Here is a 24,953-nt window from a genome sequence, read left to right on the forward strand (position 1 = left end):
CTTCCTCAGAACTATATCCTTTAACTCCCTCCCTCTTACACCATACCAACCCTGACCGTTCTTCATATGAGGAGGCAAAGCTCAGAGAGGGTCAGTAAACTCCCCAAAACCCTTCAGCTGACACTGACAGAGCTGCCATTTGGCTTCACAAACACCATCCATCACTGTGTGGCTTCACCCTCCCCAGCCTCCTCTGCTTTATCATCCATCTGGGAAGATGGCGTGACTGGTCAGAGCCCTGTGCTAAATGTACAAGAGGGGATATGAGTGGTTGGAGGGGACCCTGGGGGCCTGGAGGGGGTGGAGACTGGCAGAGAACATTTCCCAGAGAAAGCTTCCAGCACAGGCAGGTACAGGGTACCTGGTGAGTGTTTCAAACAGGTCATCTCGCTGCATATCCAGAACAGCTCCATGAAATAGGTGACATGTTCCCATTCGCCAATCAAGAGGCTCCAAAACTGAAAGTTGTCTGATGCTAAACAGATCCAGGTGTCAAAGATTTTAAAAGATAAAAAAAAAAAATGAACATTTATGAATCTGACTTACAGCCCAGGGTCTTTCTACTATACTGCCTCCTCACAAGAAAGAGAGGGGAGAGGAGGAGGGTGAGGAAGAGGAGGAGGGGGAAAGTAAATGCTCATTAAAACTATTCTGGCATAGACTAGTGAGAACCCTCAGTCAGTAAAGTGTTGTAGGGCATGGGTTCAATTCCCAGAATACACACATACACACTGTTTAAAGAAGATGTGGAGGCACACATTTATAATCCCAGAGTTATGTAGGTAGAGAAAAGGAGATTCCTGAGTCTCACTTGCCAACTAGCCTTACCCTCCTCAGTGAGTTCCAGGCCAGGGAAAGGAGTTGATCTCAAAAAGAAAGAGAAAAGGAAAAAGAAAAAAAAAGAAGGAAAAGGTTTCCCAAAACTCAAGGTTTGCTTGAGTTATGGCGGTGCTCATCTTTGATCCCAACACTTGGGAGGCAAAAGGATCTTTGTGAGCTCAAGGCTAGCCTTGTCTACATATCGAGTACTAGGACATCCCGGACTACATTGAGACACTGACTCAAAAAATTAAAAAAATAACCAAGGTTGTCCTCTGACCTCCACATGAATGCATACATGCACGCGCACACGCGCGCGCACACACTCACATGCACACGCACACGCAGACGCACGGACACGCGCGTGCAATCTTGGTTCCATAAGTCCCTAGGTGCTCCCAAAGCAGCCTGGCAAATTAAATAAGCAGGAGGCCAGCGACTTGAAGCTACCAAACTCGGTTTATAAAGAAACTGGAAAATTCAGACTTAATAGTCTAACAGATAATTGAGACCCAGCCAATCAGAAGCGGCTGAGCGCCAGCTCATCACAAGCTGTGCACCCTCAGACCTTACCAACGAGAGGAAACCTGAGCATGCCCAGTTCAGCTCCCCTGACCCTCACTCCCCCTGCGGGTCTGTGCTCTCCCGCCTGCTTAGCAGCTCCTGGAACCTCTCCTGCCTTTCCCGCTGGTGACTGAGTCTCTTCTTGACTGTGAAAGGCTTTTCTTTTTAACTGACCACAGCCAGCCAGCCAGCCACCGCACACACATCCCGTGGGGTGATCGTCTGTGTCTGGAAATGTTTGTGCAAATGTGAGCATGTGTCAGCTCGTGCTGGAAGGGCTAAGGTGAGAATTTAGACTACCCGACCTCTGGGTACCATTGAAGCTAAAGATAATATTATTCCATGGAATAATTCTTGGTTTCCATGGAAACGCGAGCGTTCCCAGAAGTTAAGTGCAGCTACAAAATGAAGTTCTACTTAGCGCTGGTTTTGTTGCTGTGACAACATTGTACTTCTCTGAAGACAAGAGCGTTGCCTCGTCACCTTAATTATGCCAGGTGTGGTCTTCACTCTTTTCAAGGACACACAAGCATCCTTACCGGCCTCTCTGTTCTCCTCTTGCTTAACCTCTCAGCCGTTGCAAACACGTCCTCCAGACAGTTTCTCCTGTTTCCATGGCCCCACACTTCCTCTCCCCTGATCCTGTCTGTTTCTTCTTTGCCTCTTTTCCCGGCTCCTCCTTCTCCAATCTTCACATTGGAACCTGGTTTGGGACTACCTCCCCTGGTATCTGTACGCTGTCCCTGGACCAACTGGCTCATCTCCTGATCTTTGAATAATCACCCTTGAGCAAACAATGCCCACACTTGAGTCTTCAGCCCTGACACACCTGGGGTCGATGTGCTTGAATCCAACACGCACCTGAAAGCAACCACCAACCTGAACGCAGAACTTCCACCTCTACAGCTCTCTCCTCTGGTTCCCAGTAATTTCTCAAGACAACTCTTGACCGTGGCAACTTACACCCGCCATCTCCAACGGGCTGAGGCAGGAAGATTGCACAAATGCAAGGCCTCCCTGGGCTGTGTAGTGAGTTCTAGGCTAACCTGGCCTCCAGAGTGATACCCTGTCCCAAAGAAACAAAATCGTGTTTCCTCTATCCCCATTTATAACACATCAGTAAATCCCTTTGGTACTCCAAAATGCATGTTACAATCAACAACTTTCTTCCTTCTCTACCATTTCATGGCTCACCTGAAGTAGCCTGGGAGCTCTGCATTCTCGTCCACAGAATTGTTCTCCCAGTTTCTATCAGAATAACATCTGACCTACTCCCCGGGTCCTTACATCATCTCCGCACCCGCCTTCGCTCCCTTTCCTCTTTGCTCCCTGGGCCGCAGCTACCACGGCCCCTTCCATTGCTTCACTCACTGCTCACTGGCTCCTGCCTCGGGCCTTGACCTGTGTTTCCAATATCCCGGGCGCTAACCTTCCTCACCGCTTCAACACCTGCTCTGATGCCCTCAGACGCCCTCTGCTTCCCACGCCCCACGTTCTCAATCGCATTATCCTGTCTTATTGTCCACATCCGCTCTTTGTTTGTTTGTCTGTTGTCTTTATTTCCACTTGACAATAAGCTCTAGGGAGGCTGAGACTCCACCCACCTTGTTCATCAGACTCCCACTGCTTCGGAGGCCGCTGGTTCTCAGTAAATATTTGTGGAAGCCATTACATGTATTAAAGTTTTCTGTTCCCGGGCTAAAGAGATGACTCAGTGGTTAAGAGCACTGACTGCTCTTCCAGAGGTCCTGAGTTCAATTCCCAGCAACCACAAGGTGACTCACAACTATCTGTAATGAGATCTGATGCCCTTTTCTGGTGTGTCTGAAGACAGCTACAGTGTACTCACATACTAAATAAATAAATCTTAAAAAAAAAAAAAAGTTTTCTGTTCCTTGAGTCTGGCGATAGTTTTCTGCCATAACAGGAGTTTAAAGTATTAAAGACATTGGCCTCTGTCATAAGCTAGAGATCACAGAATCCCAAGTGGCCCAAGTCACCCCAACTAGACTCTATCGGTCCTGAGTCTTTTTTTTTTTTTTTTTTTTTAGATTTATTTATTTATTATATGTAAGTACACTGTAGCTGTCCTCAGACACTCCAGAAGAGGGAGTGTCAGATCTTGTTACAGATGGTTGTGAGCCACCATGTGGTTGCTGGGATTTGAACTCCGGACCTTCGGAAGAGCAGTCGGGTGCTCTTACCCACTGAGCCATCTCACCAGCCCCGGTCCTGAGTCTTATGAGTGGCCCTAGAGCAGCGTCAGGGGCATATGGGATCCATTCCTTTTGTCTTGCTTTCAGTTTCTTCATCTCCCATTCCCAATGTTTTAAAATGAGAAATGGAATTAAATTTTTTAAAAATTAACTGGTTTCTTCCAGGACTACGTGTGCTTATTCAAAATATAAGTTCAGCATGGTGGCGCACGCCTTTAATCCCAGTGCTCTGGAGGCAGAGGCAGGCGGATCTCTGTAAACTGGAAGTCAACCTGCTCTTCATCGTGAGTTCCAAGCCAGCCAAGCCCATATAGTGAAATCCTGTCTCAAAACAACCAAAACTAAGTTAATAACAGTGTGCTTACTTACTTAAAATGCAAAAATGCCAAGGCAGAATAGTACTAAAATTGGGCCAGGACATAAATTATTCTGTTGATACAGTCAGATGTGTGACCTAGTCTTCTAAAATACTATTCAAAAGTAATATCATGACCCAATTCCAATTTCATAGAGAAATTCCCATGTGGACACCCTCCGAAATCTCTAGTGATTTTCTGGTTTCATAAGCAAGTGTATATTCAGAAACATCCACGATATCTAGATATTAAAGCAAATCTCATAAGGAGGATTAAGAATTAGGTGTTATTAACATTGGCAAAGGTAAAATAACCATTCATAATCATGACTGCATTAAGGGGGAAATAACTCCCTTTCGTTGGCTCTTGGCTTATCATTATTCCGAAACTAGCTTCTGAAAGGTCCCAAGTAACTCATCATAGTCATGATGTGGGAAGACACAGTTTGCCATCAGTCTCCTATTGCTTCTAGACTGTTCAGTTATCTGCGACTGGATCAATAAGGACTGCCGGCTCCACAGGAAGGATGCTGCCGTGACAGACAGAAGTACAGAGAAGATGAGCGTGACAGATAGCAATGTGTGAGATACTTGCATCCCCTTGGACTCTTCATGCCAACCCTGCTTCAAAGAGATGCTGGGAGGAGTGAGGGACCGGCTTATGTGAGGTTGGTCACGAGGGGAAACCCTTTATGCTGTTGCTACATCACATGAGTACTGGAGAAAACAGTATCTCAAGACTGAGTCCCCCAAAAGGTTGCTCACCATCCCCAGCAAGTCCTTTTGCACAGTCGGCCACAGCCGAATGTTTCACTTCTAACTCTTCTATCAACAATGTAACAATGACTTAGTTTCACTTCCCCGGGATAGGTAATATATGCTACATTGCTCAGCGTGGCACCTCACAACTGTAGTCTTCATACTAGACACAAGGAGGCAGGAAGACCGCAAGCATCCGGGCAGCCAGCAAGCTCTTGTCTCAAAAAAATAAAAAGGTACCAGAATAAGATGGACGTCGGCACAGCTCTAAAGAAGCAAGGTGTCTTAGCTTGGGTTTTTAATTTCTGTAAAAGCACCATGGCCAAAAAGCACACTGGGGAGGAAAGGGTGTATTTGGCATACACATCCATGCTGCCATTCATCATCTAAGGAAGTCAGGGCAGGAACTCAAACAGGCAGGAACCTAGAAGGAGCCGATGCAGAGGCCATGGAGGGGTTCTTACGGACTTGTTTCCCCTGGCTTGCTGAGCCTGCTTTCTTAAAGAGCCCAGGGATGATCCCACCCAAAATAGGCTGGGCCCTCCACCACCAATCACTAATTAAGAAATGCCCTGCAGCTGAATTGAATGGAGACATTTTCACAGTTGAGGCTCCCTCCTTTTGGATAATTCTAATTTGTATGTCAAGTTGACACAAGACTAACCAGCACAAAAGAGTAGAGACTTCCGGCTAGCCGTAACTTGCAAGCCAACAGTATTACTATAAAATGCCTACAATTGTCTATTCTTTAAACTCAAAATCCATTGACCAATCTTCTGACAAGAATGTCCGGGCTGTGGAGATGGCTCAGCCAGTAAAGCACTTGTCCTGAAAAACCTAATGATCCAAGTTCCACCTCCAAAACCTACAGAAAGCTGGGCCCCACAATCACGCCTTCTGACCACCACGTGAATGTCCATGCACACATGGTCATAAAAAGTAACAATTTTTCCTAGAAGAATGCACATGGCCCTTAATTTCCTTCTTTGTCTGACAAACGGCACAAGGACAAGATGCATTGATACAATGAAATTGTGTGTGTGTGTGTGTGTGTGTGTGTGTGTGTGTGTGTGTGTGTATTTATGTGCACCTATGTATATTATGTGCATGTGTGTTTATGTGCATTTATGTGCATCTGTGTAAAAGGACAAAAGCCAGCAACCTAGGGCGTGAGTCTCAATGATGACTCTTTATTCAAATCCAGTGTTTGAGTTCCCCCCTCTTCACAGCGACACTGGATTAATTAAAGAAAATACTAATTGTTCAATAGGAGAGCAAATCAGAAAGCCACATTAAGAAATCAGTAGAGGGCTGGGCGTGGTGACACACGCCTTTAATCCCAGCATTTGGGAGGCAGAAGTAGGTGGATTAGTTCCAGGACAGCCAGGGCTACACAGAGAAACCCTGTCTCAAAAGAGAGAGAGAGAGAGAGAGAGAGAGAGAGAGAGAGAGAGAGAGAGAGAGAGAGAGAGAGAGAGAGAGAGAGAGAGAGAGAGAGAGAAGAAAAAAAGAAATCAGTAGAAGGTCTAGAGAGATGGCTCAGCAGTTAAGAGCACTGGCTGTTCGCTCCTGAGGTCCTGAGTTCAATTCCCAACACCCACATGGTGGCTCACAACCATCTGTAACAGGATCCAACGACCTCTACTGGTGTGTCTGAAGACAGCTACAGTGTACTCATATAAAACAAATAAATCTTAATTTTTAAGCAAGCTGAACAAGCTATGGGGAGAAGCCAGCAAGCAACGTTCTTCCCCGGCTTAAAAAGAAAACAGACATCAGTAGAAACAGTGGTCTGTTGTCACTCTCCTATTTTGAAAAATGCTGAAACAATACCACAGGAACTAAAACCATGCTCCCATTCAAACCTAAGGCAGGTTTTCCTCCTCTTTTAAACTGAAAATCCCTCTCTCTGAAGTAGAACCTATCTCACATCTCTGGGTCCTATCGTAATGCCTGTAAACTCGAGGGGATGAAAACATGTCCTCTAACCGTGACGGCCATAATGAGCTCCCCTGAACCATACTCCACGGAAGATACACGCTTCTCAATAGTGATGGCCGTTCTATTAAAAACGAAGGGAAATGTCTCTCAAACCATACTCCGCGGAAGATACACGCTTCTCAATACTGATGGCCGTTCTATTAAAAACGAAGGGAAGAGACGAAACCAAACAGAGAGGTCCAGCTGTCTGCTCCTGGGATCTTAGATCGTAGGATGCTGAGGCCCCTTTTCCTCAGATGCTAATGGACGCTACGTCAGCATGCTCTAGACAGGCTCGGGTGCCCATTTGTATTCAGGGCTATCCACAGTAGCCAAGTCATGGAATCAACCTAGGTATCTATCAGTGGATACGTAAAGATAATGAAGGGCCGATCCACAATGTAGTTCTATTCAACCATAAAGAAAAACAAAATTACATCAAGTACAGGAAAATGGATGGAACTGGGTATCGTGTTAATGGAAACAAGATAGACTCGGGAAGACAAATGCAGAATCCGGTTTTATTTTTTAAGATATAAAAGTATAAGGAAGATTGTTTAAAAGCAGAAAAGACACAAAGACAAGGGGGCAGGGAAAGAGGACCCTAAGGGAGTGTCATTAAAGTACATGACATACACACACACACACACACACACACAGATTATTTTGTACAATCAATATATGTTAGTAAAAAGAAAAATTGGGAGAGAATAAGGATCCTTTAATCGAATAAGTTTGAGAAATATAAACTGTATGAGATTAATTATGTATTTCACAGTTGTAGTTTTTTTTTTTTCTTTTTTGGGGAACCTTCGATACAGGGTCTCACTGTGTAGCTCTGGCTGTCCTGGAACTCACTCTGTAGACCAGGCTGGACCTGAATTCAGAGATCCACATGCCTCTGCCTCCCAAATGCTGGGATTAAACGTGTGTGTCACCACCACCTGGCTGGCGATAGAGTTTCTTAAGAAAACCTTGTTGTAAAATTCCAGGAAAGGGTTAAAGTGTGCAACTTTTTCCAAAATTGATGAAATGTATCACACTTTGAAAAACAACATCTTTCAAAATCAGGTTTAGGAAGTAATGTGTCAAACAGATGTTTAATGTGTATGCTTTGTTTATTAGAATACTGCCTTTTTGCTTAGATTCACCATTCTTCTGACCCTCCACACAAACAGAAACAGCGACTACTTAATCAGGTTGTTATGTGACTGAAATGAAGTCAAATATAGTCAGACACCAAAGTCATAACAGTCAGACCATGATGGACAAAATTCCAGCCAACAACGGACCACAAAAATGCCAGGAGTGGTGAGTTATGCCTGCTGTCTACGCACTCACGAGACCGAGGCAGGATTGTGAATTCATAGCAGGTCTGGATACACAGCTAGTCTCTATCTGAAAAAAGAAAACAAAAACAAAATAACTATACATAGGAGGCTGAGACTGCTGGATTCTAATGAGCTGAAAAAGTCCTTATTGGCCATAAGTGCAGCTCCCACCCGCATTGAAGGAACTTCTCTTTGCTGTAACAGACAGAGACCATTATAGAAAACTATAACCAATCAAGACGCAGAGAACAAGAGACCTGACTGTGTCCAGTTCCAGCTGATACCTCTACAACACAATTCCGGCACCTAAGCTTCAGGGATCATTGCAGTAGAGATGGAAAGATTGGAAGAGCCAGAGGAGCAGAAGTTTTCTGGGGTTTGTGTCTCCTAGAACTGCCAGGGGGCTGTGCCCATGAGTCTCAACAACATGGCTACCTAACAAGGACAACAGCAATGGACACGCTAACGTGGAAGGAGGAAAGCTCACAGTACCTCAACCGCAGTCAAAGAAAGACTAGCAACTGGGAATACTGAGAGCCAAAGAAATTGTCTTCCCCAAGGAAAAGCCTCACAACTGGTTATCCAATGCCAAGTGATCGGGTCCAGAGATTGTCGACATTCAGCATACAGGACACATTGTATGAACTAAGCAGTAGTGTGTGTGCACGCGTGTGTTCCTGTGTGTGTGTGTGTGTGTGTGTGTGTGTGTGTGTGTGTGTGTGTGAAATCAACTCGACTCTCACCACTCTCAGACATCAGAACTGTCACATTTGACTCCTGTTGTAGTTGGGAGCCAAGTCAGCCCACCTAGCAATCCCACCCTGTCTGGGACTTTCGCTTCTCTACCCTGATAAATACCCACCCACCCTTGACTCTTTCTCACAGTGGAAGATCCGAGAGGGAAAAAACGCCAGGATCTAAGCACAAAAGGAAGCACAGGACTTTCAGATGTCAAAGCCGAGCCGAAGGACTTCCTAAATCAAGGCGCCTAGGCGAAAAGCTATACATCATTTAGGGAAATGCAGACGCTGGAGAGTGCACTAGACCTGCATTTAATTTCTAATCTGTTTTTGCACCGCTGCATGCCAAAGTTGATTCAAATAAATATTTAAATAAAACCTGAACTGCACAGAGTACTGAGAAAATGACCGGATCGGGTGTGACTGGAAGCTCATCGGTGGTGCGCGTGCGCCCTCTGCTGCTGGACAGCGCTTCCAACAGCTCACTCTCCACGCGGCCTATTTCTGTTCCTCTTTAATGCTGGAGGGGTGGGGTGGGGGGTGAAGATAATATTATTATTTTGGTTTGTTTTGCACATAACAAATGGAAATCCGCATGCATAAACTTGATTTGTGGTTCACCCTCATCTCAGAGAGATGTCATGGACAAAAGCACTCAGAGATTTCCTGGAGGCTGAGATCATGGAGTATATACTATTCTTTCAATGATAAAATGTCCTGACTGGAGGGAGTGGCACATGCCTATAGTCAACTTGGGAGACGGAGGAAGGACGGTGCCTGAGATGTTTCTGACTTTGAGAATGTGGCTGTGGTCATGCACAACTGTGATCCTACCTCTTTGAAAAAATAAATAATAAGTAAAATGTCCCATAAAAGGTATTTTACGTGGGTATCCTGACAGCACATCATTGAGGTTCAAATTTTATTCACGATATAGACCTTTTTAGTCTTCATTTTTCTGTGGCTTACTTCTCAAGATTGCCAGATTTAACAAGCATAAACACGCCCCGTGTGTTTCCGTAGGATCTTGTTACAAATTGGGGCTGGAGAGGTGGCTCAGCAGTTTAGAGCACTTGCTGCTCTTGCAGAGGACCCAGGTTCAGTTCCCAGTGTTCTCAAGGAGGCTCACAACTGTCTGTAGCTCCAATTCCAGGGAGATCGGACGACCTCTGTGGGCAATGGATGAACACGGTGTGCGTACCTACATGCCGAAAATACTAATACACATGTCTTACTTAGGGTTTTTATTACTGTAATGAGACACCATAGCAGAAAGGAAGATGGGAAGGGAGGGTTTGTTTGTCTTACACTTCTGTATCATTGTTCATCACTGAAGGAAGTCAGGACAAGAACTCAGGGCAGGAACCTGGAGGTGGGAGCTGATGCAGAGGCCATGGAGAGGTACAGCTTCCTGGCCTGCTCATTGTGGCTTGCTCAGCCTAATTTCTTGTACAACACAGAACCACCAGCCCGGCAGTGACTCTACCCACAATGGACTGGGCCCTTCCACATCAGTTACTGGTTAAGAAAATGCCCGACAGCCAGATCTTCTGGAGGCTTCTCAATTGAGGTTCCTCCCTTCAGATAACTCTAGCTTGGGTCAAGTTGACAGAGACTAACCAGCACAACACATAGCATAAAAGAAATAAATAAATCATATATATATGTAGTTTCCAGGTCTGGTTACAGACACCTTTAATCCCAGCACTCAGAAGATAAAGGCAGTGGGCCATAGTGGCACATGCCTTTAATCCCAGTACTTGGGAGGCAGAGACACTTGGCCTCTCAGTTCGAAGCTAGCCTGGTCTACAGAGTGAATTCCAGGAAAACTAGGGCTACACAGAGAAACCCTGTCTCAAAAACCCAAAAGAAGGAGGAGGAGGAGGAGGAGGAGGAGGAGGAGGAGGAGGAGGAGGAGGAGGAGGAGGAGGAGGAGAAGGAGAAGGAGAAGGAGAAGGAGAAGGAGAAGGAGAAGGAGAAGGAGAAGGAGAAGGAGAAGGAGAAGGAGAAGGAGAAGGAGAAGGAGAAGGAGAAGGAGAAGGAGAAGGAGAAGGAGAAGGAGAAGGAGAAGGAGAAGGAGAAGGAGAAGGAGAAGGAGAAGGAGAAGGAGAAGGAGAAGGAGAAGGAGAAGAAGAAGAAGAAGAAGAAGAAGAAGAAGAAGAAGAAGAAGAAGAAGAAGAAGAAGAAGAAGAAAAGACAAAGGCAGGTGGATCTCTGTGAATTCAAGACAAACTTGGTCTATATAAGGAGTTCCAGGAAAGTCAGGGCTACTAGAGAGGCCTGTATTAAAAAATAATAATAAGTTAACACAGTGGCACATGTCCAGCTATTTGGGACTATGAGACAGCAGAATTCCAAGCCTGAGAACAACCCAGGCTACACAGATCAGTTCAAGGCCAGCCTGCAGCAGAGTAAACTCTCTCCGTCTGATAAAACACTAAGTCACCGAATAAAACAGGTATTCACTGTTTATCTAAAATTCCCGCTTTACCAGGTTTTTTTCTCTGTTTTTTTCTGATAAGTTTACCTCCATTTTCCTGTGACCTCTGAACTTCACAACTAAAATTATTTTCGCTTACGCTAACCAGAGCAGTTAGCTCATCTTAATAAAGAATAAAAACAAAGCATCTCTCCCTTCATTTTCTGTTTGTCCCCTCGAGTCTTTAACATCGGATCTAAGAGTAAGAGCCTAGTAAGGAGGGTCAGCCAGACACGAGACTGAAGTTCAAGAAACTTGTTCTTAAAGTTACTTAATGAAGAAACGTAAAGAACTCTCTAGTTTCTTTTTACAGCAAAAGTATTATACAAAACCTACATAATATTTTAAAAGTATAATAGTATAGTAGTCTAAACTATATAATCGTTTAGAAAGAGAAGGACCCTCCGGATGCAGAACCCTCCAGTCCTGAACCTCCTGTGGGAGCCTTGAAACTCCAGGATGCCCAGCCCCATCTGTTGGCCAGTCATTACATAAGATCCCTGAATCCAGAAACTCAAAGAATTCCGGGCTCTCTAAGGTGGTGGGGGTGATGTAAGCAGACAGGAAAGGAATCCACTCCCTTGGGGCTGCCAAGGTCCTTCAAGGACTACTTCTCCACTTTGACGTCTGTGTGTGAATTGAAGCACACGGACTGAGAGCTTTTGAGTCTTTCTAACCAGCTGCTAGCTGTTGTTAATGCTCAGGACCAAGGGTTCCACTTAGACAGCAAAGAGCCTAGGGGACCAAAAAAAAGAGGTAATTTGCTATAATATGGAGTAATATAAGATCTGTGTGTACTGAAATAGCAGGTCACAACTACATTACTGTCATAATGTCACAGCAGCTGTAGAAACGGGAAGGATCGAAATGGGAAGAAAAAGAAAAAAAAATCTTGATTGTTCTTCGGGTGTTCTCTGTGCTGTCTTCAGTGATGTCTTCTGTCTGTCACTTTCCACCAGCAGAAAAAGACTGAGTGCCCGCTCCCTGCCTGCTCCTCCAGAAATGCTGCCAGAATTTGGGTGAGACCGTTCTACACCCAGCATCTCAAAGATAGCAGCCATCTAAACCACATAAGTTCAAGTCATATTAGAAGTTGGTTCACAGGTCATTTCTGCCTGGCGATTCTTAACCATTTTGATCAGTCAGAGCTCCAAGGAGCAACTTCCGCAGTCCATGAAAAGGTGTGAGGCTGATCAAATCAACCCTGGAAAGCATAATTGACAAATCTCCTCGTGTGGTTTTGAGAAATTAATCAAGACAGGTCTGGTGGACCTTTGCTGAGCCTCTTTGGGACAAATGACTCAGTTCCCGATGCACTGTTATAAAGGAAAACTCCAGCTGCAAACCCCAAGGTGACCCATTTATCCACTCGGTTGGAGAATAATGACTTCTTAAGCACAGCAAATAATTCCGCTGGTTTAAAACCAATTTGGTTAATACGATTAAATGAACTATTTGATCTTTCGGGTTCAAAACCCATCAATTTGACTCACGCGTTAACATTTTAATAAGGACGTAAGCGTCTTCCAACAACGTTTCGGAGGAGTGGGTTTCCAAAAGTAGCACACGTCACATCACACTTCAAGTCCCTAGAATTACTCATAAGAATTGATACTGCAATATTCTCGCTTTAAGCACTCATTCCGTTTTATTGGTGATACCAAAGAAGAAACTGGGCTCAAGCTCTGCCCCCACCCCACCCCCAACCTACACACACACACACACACACACATATTGTGTGTTAGACTTGGCCAGTCATCTCCGAACCACAAGGCTTCCTCGGAGCACACAGGCGTGGTGAGTCTCAAAGGCCTATTTTCTGTTGTCATCAGAATGAATCAGCCAATGATAATGCGATCAACCGTTGCCTCTCTTCTTGGAACTCACTTATAGAATGTCACTCATTTGAGGCCTCTACAACCATCTTCCAATTCCTCCCCCTCAGACACAATGTTAGATGCTGTTTTTCACCAGTGTGTAATCTTTACCCTCTTCCTTTCCCGTTACACCCACTGTCTCTTTGTGCTTACATTTCACCTATTAGCCATAAATTGAGAGCTCCACCATCTGTAATTCCAAGACTGGCCTCTAGACGCCGAGTAAGATGGCTAACCCCCTCCCCCAAAAAATGTGGCTAAGAAACACATATTTTGTAATTTATTTCTTTTTATGTATATGAGTGCTCTATCTGCATATATATCTGCATGCCAGAAGGGGACATCAGATCTCACTACAGAAGGTTTCAAGCCACCATGTGGTTGCTGGGAATTGAACTCAGGACCTCTGGGAGAGCAGCCAATGCTCTTAACCGCTGAGCCATCTCTCCAGCCCCTAATAAACACATATTAAAATTAAATAAAATTTCATTCTTGCTCCAAACCAGCCACATCGAAAGCATCAGTGCCACGGTTTGGGTGTGGCTTAGGTGTTCCACATCTGTCTATTGAGACTGAGGGCCCAGGGCACAGGGTAATGGTATAAGATAGTGCAGTCTTCAAGAAACAGATAAAGACACAGAAACCCACTTCTTGTTATACTCCAGAATTCCATAAAAATACAAAACCAGAAGCCATAACATATATTCAAAGGACCTGGGGGGGGGGGGAGAGAAAGAAAGAGAGAGAGAGAGAGCTATAAATAAATTTTATACACACACACACACACACACACACACACACACACACACACACACATATATATATATATATATATATATATATCACTGAAGGGCTTGAGGTATTTTTTGTGCAAACACCCCCCCCCCAGGCAGCCTTGCAGAGGTTCTCACGACAGGATCAAGCCCAGTATTAGCTGTCAACTTGTCAAAACCTAGAATCACCCCGGAAAGAGATCTCCGTACATGCCATCAGTAACTACTCAATTACCTTAATTGAAGTGTGAGGTGTAGTAAGAATTTTGGTTTCTTTGAAAAACACAGAAAGATTATAAGAAAGTGTTTTCACTCTAATCCCAGGTGTAGGATATGGGGGCTGTTTCAGATTGCCCACTGCAGCTGACTATGATTTGCCTCATGCTCTAGCAGGGGTGTGATTTTGCCAGCTGCCAGTGTGTGACCTTTGGGTTTCTGGGGACTCTTCAGAGGACAGATAAACAGTAGGGCCCTGAGAGGTTGTGGTGGGTTGGTGGTTGGTCACTGTTGGTCATGGTCTGTTAAGGAGTCATGCACAAAGAAGAAACTAAGAAGAAATTAGTTATCTTGACAGTGAAGATCAAACGTGCCCCAAGGAACTCAATGCCCCTAATCAGCCAAGTAGACTAATGATGACCTTGCACCCTCTACCCCTCTATCATTTTCTCTCTCCTATCTAAGTGTTAAGAGGTTGAAAGGATGGGAGAAAAAGGGGTGAAGGGTGGAAGAAAGAAAAACCCACAACATAGCTCAAGTCTGGCTACAGGGAAGACTTACCCACATTGGGCGGCTCCATTCCCTGGCTGGGCTCCTGCACTGCACAGACAGCTAGAAAAGGTGAGCAGAATAGTGGCCTGTGTTCCTTGTCCTCCATTCCCAACTGCAGATGCAATGTGGCCAGCTCCATCAAGCTCCTGCCGACCTAACTCTCCCACCATAATGGATGGTGTGAGTTACAATACCTCCCTCATGAGGTGTGTCTAGACCACCCGACTAGTGGAACAACCCAACAGCTATACACAGAAGTATAAACAAACAAGTCGTGATCTATTTATATCACTGAACTCTCTCTGCAAGAAAAGGGTGTTACAGGTACAGGAAGTAAGATAAAGATGCACAAACACTTAAATAAAAGGAACCTGGTACTAAGAGAGGGCATATTGAGGATGTGGCTCACAGGCTCAGTGCTAGCACTCAGGAGGCAGGGGCAGCTGGTGTGGCCAGGCCAACCTATCCAGGACAGAGAGGGGAGGGAGGGAGGGAGGAAAGAGGGAGGGAGGGAGGGAGGGAGGGAGGGAGGGAGGGAGGGAGGGAGGGAGGGAGGGAGGAAAGAGGGAGGGAGGAGGGAGAAAGCATATTGATGATGCTGTGTATGGGAAATTCTAGGATGGGCAAAATTAATCTGTGTTGAGATAAATCAGAACACAGGGTTCCTGCAGGGCTGAGGGGGGGGGGGGAATAAACTGAAAAACAAGGACTCTGGAAGGACAGAAATGTCTCACATCTTCGTGATGTTTGGGGTAACCCACTGTAAATTCAGACTGTATTTGACACACTAGTACATCGGGGAGGGTAAGCACATAAGGATGTCAGGAAAGTTACCACAATGGGCTGGAGAGATGGCTCAGTGGTTAAGAGCACTGCCTGCACTTCCAGAGGTCCTGAGTTCAATTCCCAGCAACCACATGGTGGCTCACAACCATCTGTAAATGGGATCTAATAGCCTCTTCTGGTCTGACTAAAGGCAGCTACAGTGTACTCATATAAATGAAATAAATAAATAAATCTTTAAAGGAAAATAAAAGGGAAGTTGCCACGCCTGAGTGACAAGAGGAAGAGCATTCTTTATACTCCTGGGGTTTTTTTCTTCTTCTTTTCTAGGTGTCTGAAGTTTTCTACAATAAAGCCTTTTTTAACTGGCAGACCCACAGTCTTTGCTGAAACGTCATCATTAAGCAATGAGGGAACCTCTGTTTTGTTCATTTCTTCCCTCAGGAGAAAGAGAGACCGAGGAATGCATCAGACAGTGATCTTAGCCTGCAACTATCAGACCACACTAGCTCTACCATCCAACTTCTCTCATGGGGATAGAAATATCCAGACAAGATATTACCAAACCTAGTTATTCTCATTAAACTTCAGAGCAACACGCTGAGTGTATAATTAATAAATGCTCATTTGTGTTGATAATAATGTCCTTGAATTTTTTTTCTACCTTTTCCCCAATTTATAATATTTGAACAGCAAGTAAAACGCATTCTAATGATAATCTGTATTTTAATAGGTTTTTTTTAAGATTTATCTTTACTTTATGAGCATTTTACATGCATGTTTGTTTGTGTAATGTGAGTACAATGTCCCTGTAAGCTAGAAGAGGTGTGGGATGCCCTGGAACTGGAGTTAGTCACCATGTGGGTACTGAGATCCAGGCCCAAGTCGTCTGCAGGAGCCAGTGTTCTAGTGCTAAGCCATCTCTCCAGCCCCAGTCTGAATTTATTTCTCGTAATTTTCCTTCTCACCACTGCCGATTCCCTCTTCTTTTGAACTGAAAGCTTTGAAGTCGTGACAGCAAAATCTGGCTCTATCTGGGATTCTGCTGCTGCTGCTGTTTTGAAAGCATCTCACCATATAGCCCTGGATGACCCAGATCAGGCTATCTAAACCTGGCGGGCCTCAATTTGCTATGACACCTGCCTCTGCCTCCCAACCGCTGGGATTACAGTGTGTACCACCATGGCTGACTTCAGCTGAGATTTTATAAGGACAGTTTGGGCATTCAGCAGGCACCAAGGTGTAGTTTAAAATAAAGGCTGGCAAGATGGCTGACCCAATAAAGGTCCTTGCCACCAAAATTAACAGCCTGAAGTGCACTCCCAAGATCTACATGGTGGAAGGAGAGAACCACAAATGTTGCATATTTGATCACACTTTGAACCCAAAGATTGTGCTAGTTACTGGAGAAACCTGTTTGTGGTGCGGCTCAGTCTTAGCACACACATTATTCAGGCCTGGAGAGATGGCTAAGCAGTTAAGAGCACTGGCTACTCTTCCCAAGAGGAGCCATGTTTGATTCTCAGCATCCACATGGAAGCTCACAACCATCTCTAACTCCAATTCCAGGGCATCCAGAGACCTCTTCTGGACCACTGCATACATGTGGCACACAGACATACATGAAAGCAAAAACACCCATACACATAAAAAATAAATAATATTTCCATGTCTCTAACCACTTCTATAATGCCAGTTTCCTACCCTATGTTTAAAAAAAAAAAAAAAAAAAAAAAGGAAAGAAAAAGATAACTCTATAAAGTTCATCTGGAAATCACAGAAAGAGAAATAGCCTTCCCCCCCCCCAATAAAAATGTAATTGTGACAAATATTTTCTCTAAGACATGAAGACATTGTATTACATATACAAATGTGTCATAGTTTAAGAAACATGAAACTATAAATATACAATTTTTAAAAGGCATGCATGTGATATACATACAGGCAAAACACGGTGCTTAAAATCTAAAAAAAAGGGGGGGGGGAGCTGGAGACCCAGCTGTTAGAGATATGTGCAGCTCTGGCAGAGCACCTGAGTTTGGTTCCCAATACCCATACCAAGCAGTTCCCACCATCTGTAACTCCAGCTTCAAGGGATCTGACGCCCTCTTCTGGCCTCTACAGGCACCTGCTACACACCGGCACACAGGCATCTGCACCCAACTTAAAGTACATCTTTAAAACACAAGTAAATACTGGAGACACGTAGCAAACTGCACCAGCGCAGCCTCCATGGCAACCAGCATGAAGGCTCCTCAAAAGCTGACAGCAGAAACACCGAGTAAGGGCTGGCGAGATGGCTCAGCGGGTAAGAGCACTGACTGCTCTTCTGAAGGTCCTGAGATCAAATCCCAGCAACCACATGGTGGCTCACAACCATCTGTAATGAGATCCAACACCCTCTTCTGGTGCGTCTGAAGACAGCTACAGTGTACTTATGCATAATAATAAATAAATCTTTGGGCTGGAGCAAGTGGAGCCAACCAGAGCTAGCAGAGGTCCTAAATATAGTTCCCAACAACCACATGAAGGCTCACAACCATCTGTACAACTACAGTGTGCTAATATACATTAAATAAATAAATAAATAAATAACAAATAAATAAATCTTTTTTTTTTAAAGGAGAAAAGAGACAGCTTGTAAGTAGAAGAACACACCTGGGCATATGCACACCCGACAGATCTACACCAGCACACATGACAACCTGTTAGGGAACAGCCAGGTGAAGTGCAGGTGCAGAGCAGACAGGTAAGGAGACAATTAGAACAAGACTGTCCTTTACTGGGAAAGGGACAGACGCTGGAGAGAATCATATAAAGGAAAGTAAGTCGGATTCCTGACAAATGCATCTCCTCTGAAATACGGAACCTAAAGTGTGTGTGTGTGTGTGTGTGTGTGTGTGTGAGAGAGAGAGAGAGAGAGAGAGAGAGAGAGAGAGAGAGAGAGACTAGAGAAGGGGTCAGGAGAGTTACAGGGGGAACACCACACAATAGATAAATGAATTAAAATGTCATTTTGAAGCCCATTACTTTGTACACATAAATACACACTAATAAAAATTTGACTCTAGTCCGGAGGGCTTTGCTGGAACACCTGGGGGAGCCTAGTCTGTGCAGGTGAGAGTGTGGACTACAGAAGCTAACAGCTTCTGGGACAGGCAGAAGCGACACAGCTTCTGGGGGAAACCCCGTTTCAGGCTCCAGACATCCGGGCACCTTCCCTGCCAGAGGAGAGGTGTCTGCCTGGCCTGGGAGGGCTTTGGCAGAGCACCTGGGGGAGCCATCTCTGGTCCAGGATCTCTCAGAGACTAGTCTGTGTAGGTGAGAGTGCTAACTATAGAAGCTACATAGCTTCTGGGACAGGCAGAAGCGACACAGCTTCTGAGACAGGCCCTGTTTTGGGCCTTCATCTTCTGCCAGGAGGCAGGTCCAAACACCAGATATCTGTGCACCTTCCCTGCAAGAGGAGAGCTTGCCTGCAGAGAGTACTCTGACCACTGAAACTTAGGAGAGATCTAGTCTCCCAGGTCTGCTGATAGAGGCTAACAAAATCATGGGAGGAACAAGCTCTAACCAGAGACAACTATAACAACTAACTCCAGAGATTACCAAATGGTGAAAGGCAAACGTAAGAATCTTACTAACAGAAACCAAGACTACTCACCATCATCAGAACCCAGCACTCCCACCTCAGCCAGTCCTGGACACCCCAACACACCCAAATGCTAGACCCGGATTTAAAAGCATACCTCATGATGATGGTAGAGGACATCAAGAAGGACTTTAATAATTCACTTAAAGAAATACAGGAGAACACTGCTAAAGAGGTACAAGTCCTAAAAGAAAAACAGGGAAACACAACCAAACAGGTAGAAGCCCTTAAAGAAAAACAGGAAAACACAACCAAACAGGTGATAGAATAGAACAAAACCATAAAAGACCTAAAAAGGGAAGTAGACACTATAAAGAAAACCCAAAGTGAGGCAACACTGGAGATAGAAACCCTACAAAAGAAATCTGGAACCATAGATGCGACATCAGCAACAGAATACAAGAGATGGAAGAGAGAATCTCAGGTGCAGAAGATTCCATAGAGAACATGGGCACAACAATCAAAGAAAATGCAAAATGCAAAAAGATCCTAACTCAAAACATCCGGGAAATCCAAGACACAATGAGAAGACCAAACGTACGGATAACAGGCATAGATGAGAATGAAGATTTTCAACTTAAAGGGCCAGCAAATAACTTCAACAAAATTATAGAAGAAAACTTCCCAAACCTAAAGAAAGAGATACCCATGAACATACAAGAAGCCTACAGAACTCCAAATAGACTGGACCAGAAAAGAAATTCCTCCCGACACATAATAATCAGAACAACAAATGCACTAAATAAAGATAGAATATTAAAAGCAGTAAGGGGAAAAGGTCAAGTAACATATAAAGGCAGGCCTATTAGAATTACACCAGACTTTTCAACAGAGACTATGAAAGCCAGAAGATCCTGGACAGATATTATACAGACACTAAGAGAACACAAATACCAGCCCAGGCTACGATATCCAGCCAAACTTTCAATTACCATAGATGGAGAAACCAAAGTATTCCACGACAAAACCAAATTCACACACTATCTTTCCATGAATCCAGCCCTTCAAAGGATAATAACAGAAAAAAACCAATACACAGACAGAATCCACGCCCTAGAAAAAGCAAGAAAGAAATCCTTCAACAAACCTAAAAGAAGACAGCCACAAGAACAGAATGCCAACTCTAACAACAAAAATAATAGGAAGCAACAATTACTTTTCCTTATTATCTCTTAATACAATGGACTCAATTCCCCAATAAAAAGACATAGACTAACAGACTGGCTACACAAACAAGACCCAACATTTTGCTGATTACAGGACACCCATCTCAGGGACAAAGACAGACACTACCTCATAGTGAAAGGCTGGAAAACAATTTTCTAAGCAAATGGTCTGAAGAAACAAGCTGGAGTAGCCATTCTAATATCTAATAAAATCTACTTCCAACCCAAAGTTATCAAAAAAGACAAGGAGGGACACTTCATACTCATCAAGGGTAAAATCCTCCAAGAGAAACTCACAATTCTGAATATCTACGCTCCAAATGCAAGGGCAGCCACATTCATTAAAGAAACTTTAGTAAAGCTCAAAGCACATATTGCACCTCACACAATAATAGTGGGAGACTTCAACACTCCACTTTCATCAATGGACAGATCGTGGAAACAGAAACTAAACAGGGACACAGTGAAACTAACAGAAGTGATGAAACAAATGAACTTAACAGATATCTACAGAACATTTTATCCTAAAACAAAAGGATATACCTTCTTCTCAGCACCTCATGGTACCTTCTCCAAAATTGACCATATAATTGGTCACAAAACAGGCCTCAACAGATACAAAAATATTGAAATTGTCCCATGTATCCTATCAGACCACCATGGACTAAGGCTGATCTTCAATAACAACATAAATAATGGAAAGCCAACATTCACATGGAAAATGAACAACACACTTCTCAATGATACCTTGGTCAAGGAAGTAATAAAGAAAGAAATTAAAGACTTTTTAGAGTTTAATGAAAATGAAGCCACAACATACCCAAACTTATGGGGCACTATGAAAGCATTTCTAAGAGGGGAACTCATAGCTCTAAGTGCCTCCAAAAAGAAACTAGAGAGAGCACACACTAGCAGCTTGACAACACACCTAAAAGCTCTAGAAAAAAGGAAGCAACTTCACCCAAGAGGAGTAGACAGCAGGAAATAATCAAACTCAGGGGCGAAATCAACCAAGTGGAAACAAGAAGAACTATTCAAAGAATCAACCAAACCAGGAGCTGGTTCTTTGAGAAAATCAACAAGATCGATAAACCCTTAGCCACACTCACTAGAGGGCAGAGGGGCACCATCCTAATTAACAAAATCAGAAATGAAAAGGGAGACATAGCAACAGATCCTGAAGAAATCCAAAACACCATCAGATCCTTCTACAAAAGGCTATACTCAACAAAACTGGAAAACCTGAATGAAATGGACAAATTTCTAGACAGATACCAGGTACCAAAGTTAAATCAGGATTAGATTAATGATCTAAACAGCCCTATATCCCCTAAAGAAATAGAAGCAGTCATTAATAGTCTCCCAACCAAAAACGCCCAGGACCAGGTGGGTTTAGTGCAGAGTTCTATCAGACCTTCAAAGATCTAATTCCAGTTCTTCACAAACTATTCCACAAAATAGAAACAGAAGGTACTCTACCCAATTCATTCTATGAAGCCACAATTACTCTGATACCTAAACCACAGAAAGACCCAAAAAAGATAGAGAACTTCAGACCAATTTCCCTTATGAATATCAATGCAAAAATACTCAGTAAAATTCTCACTAACCGAATCCAAGAACACATCAAAACAATCATCCATCCTGACCAAGTAGGTTTCATTCCAGGGATGCAGGGATGGTTTAATATACAGAAATCCATCAACGTAAACTACTACATAAACAAACTCAAAAACAAAAACCACATGATCATCTCATTAGATGTGGAGAAAGCATTTGACAAAATCCAACACCATTCATGCTAAAAGTCTTGGAAAGATCAGGAATTCAAGGCCCATACCTAAACATGATAAAAGCAATCTACAGCAAACCAGTAGCCAACATCAAAGTAAATGGTGAGAAGATGGAAGCAATCCCACTAAAATCAGGGAGTAGACAAGGCTGCCCACTTTCTCCCTACCTATTCAACATAGTACTTGAAGTCCTAGCCAGAGCAATTCGACAACAAAAGGAGATCAAGGGGGTACAAATTGGAAAGGAAGAAGTCCAAATATCACTTTTTGCAGATGATATGATAGTATATATAAGTGTACTGGCTAGTTTTGTGTCAACTTGACACAGCTGGAGTTATCACAGAGAAAGGAGCTTCAGTTGAGGAAATGCCTCCATGAGATCCAACTGTAAGGCATTTTCTCAATTAGTGATCAAGGGGGAAAGGCCCCTTGTGGGTGGGACCATCTCTGGGCTGGTAGTCTTGGTTCTATAAGAAAGCAGGCTGAGCAAGCCAGGTGAGGCAAGCCAGTAAAGAACATCCCCCCATGGCCTCTGCATCAGCTCCTGCTTCCTGACCTGCTTGAGTTCCAGTCCTGACTTCCTTGGTGATGAACAGCAGTATGGAAGTGTAAGCCGAATAAACCCTTTCCTCCCCAACTTGCTTCTTGGTCATGATGTTTGTGCAGGAATAGAAACCCTGACTAAGACAATAAGTGACCCTAAAAATTCCACCAGAGAACTCCTAAACAGCTTCATTGAAGTAGCTGGATATAAAATTAACTCAAACAAGTCAATGGCCTTTCTGTACACAAAGGATAAACAGACTAAGAAAGAAATTAGGGAAACAACACCCTTCACAACAGTCACAAGTAATATAAAATACCTTGGCGTGACTCTAACTAAGGAAGTGAAAGATCTGTATGATAAGAACTTCAAGTCTCTGAAAAAAGAAATTAAAGAAGATCTCAGAAGATGGAAAGATCTCCCATGCTCATGGATTGGCAGGATCAATATAGTAAAAATGGCTATCTTGCCAAAAGCAATCTACAGATTCAATGCACTCCCCATCAAAATTCCAACTCAATTCTTCAACGAATTAGAAAGGGCAATTTGCAAATTCATCTGGAATAACAAAAAAACCTAGGATAGCAAAAAATCTTCTCAAGGATAAAAGAACCTCAGGTGGAATCACCATGGCCAACCTAAAGCTTTACTACAGAGCCATTGTGATAAAAACGGCATGATACTGGTATAGCGACAGACAAGTATACTAATGGAATAGAATTGAAAACCCAGAAATTAACCCACACATCTATGGTCACTTGATCTTTGACAAGGGAGCTAAAACCATCCAGTGGGAAAAAGACAGCATTTTCAACAAATGGTGCTGGCACAACTGGCAGTTATCATGTAGAAGAATGCGAATTGATCCATTCCTATCTCCTTGTACTAAGGTCAAATCTAAGTGGATTAAGGAACTACACATAAAACCAGAGACAGTGAAACTTATAGAGGAGAAAGTGGGGGAAAGCCTCAAAGATATGGGCACAGGGGAAAAATTCCTGAATAGAACAGCAATGGCTTGTGCTGTAAGATCAAGAATCGACAAATGGGACCTCATAAAATTGCAAAGCTTCTGTAAGGCAAAAGACACCATCAATAAGACAAAAAGGCAACAGATTGGGAAAGGATCTTTACCAATCCTAAATCAGATAGGGGACTAATATCCAATATATATAAAGAACTCAAGAAGGTGGACTCCAGAAAAATCAAATAACCCCATTTAAAAATGGGGCTCAGAGCTAAACAAAGAATTCTCACCTGAGGATTACCGAATGGCTGAGAAGCATCTGAAAAAATGTTCAGCATCCTTAATCATCAGGGAAATGCAAATCAAAACAACCCTGAGATTCCACCTCACACCAGTCAGAACGGCTAAGATCAAAAATTCAGGGGACAGCAGATGCTGGCGAGGATGTGGAGAAAGAGGAACACTCCTCCATTGTTGGTGGGATTGCAAGCTTGTACAACCACTCTGGAATTCAGTCTGGCGGTTCCTCAGAAAATTGGACATAGTACTACCAGAGGATCCCGCAATACCTCTCCTGGGCATATATTCAGAAGATGTTCCAACCGGTAAGAAGGACACATGCTCCACTATGTTCATAGCAGCCTTATTTATAATAGCCAGAAGCTGGAAAGAACCCAGATGCCCCTCAACAGAGGAATGGATATAGAAAATGTGGTACATTTACACAATGGAGTACTACTCAGCTATTAAAAAGAATGAATTTATGAAATTCCTAGGGAAATGGATGGACCTGGAGGGCATCATCCTGAGTGAGGTAGCCCAATCACAAAAGAACTCACACGATATGTACTCACTGATAAGTGGATGTTAGCCCAGAAACTTAGAATACCCAAGCTACAAGATACAATTTGCAAAACACATAAAACTCAAGAAGAACGAAGACCAAAGTTGGACACTTTGCCCCTTCTAAGAATTGGGAACAAAACACCCATGGAAGGAGTTACAGAGGCAAAGTTTGGAGCTGAGACGAAAGGATGAACCATCTAGAGACTGCCACAGCTGGGGATCCATCCCATAATCAGCCTCCAAACGCTGACACCATTGCATACACCAGCAAGATTTTGCTGAAAGGACCCTGATATATCTGTCTCTTGTGAAGCTATGCCGAGCCCTGGCAAATACAGAAGTGGATGCTCACAGTCAGCTATTGGATGGAACACTGGGCCCCCAATGGAGGAGCTAGAGAAAGTACCCAAGGAGCTAAAGGGGTCTGCAACCCTATAGGTGAAACAATATGAACTAACCTGTACCCCCAGAGCTCATGTCTCTAGCTGCATATGTATCAGAAGATGGCCTAGTTGGCCATCAATGGGAAGAGAGGCCCCTT

The 24,953-nt window shown here is 43.7% G+C and overlaps 1 protein-coding gene across 2 annotated transcripts in view; it reads right to left on the reverse strand.

The window, feature by feature from the left end:
- Positions 1-7,194: 7,194 nt before the first annotated feature.
- Positions 7,195-24,953, reverse strand: part of Atp23 (ATP23 metallopeptidase and ATP synthase assembly factor homolog) — a 34,196-nt gene continuing 16,437 nt past the window's right edge. The window contains exon 6 of one of the 2 annotated variants that reach the window (XR_003948791.1): positions 7,195-8,091. Coding sequence is in view for 1 of the 2 variants with exons in the window: in NM_026858.3 (NP_081134.2) it covers positions 8,023-8,091 (69 nt within the window). In the remaining variant the exon portion in view is untranslated. The remainder of the gene's footprint in view (positions 8,092-24,953) is intronic. The other variant, NM_026858.3, reaches the window with a different exon arrangement.

The sequence above is a fragment of the Mus musculus genome, chromosome 10, assembly GCF_000001635.26.
Source record: "Mus musculus strain C57BL/6J chromosome 10, GRCm38.p6 C57BL/6J".
Taxonomy (NCBI): domain Eukaryota; kingdom Metazoa; phylum Chordata; class Mammalia; order Rodentia; family Muridae; genus Mus; species Mus musculus.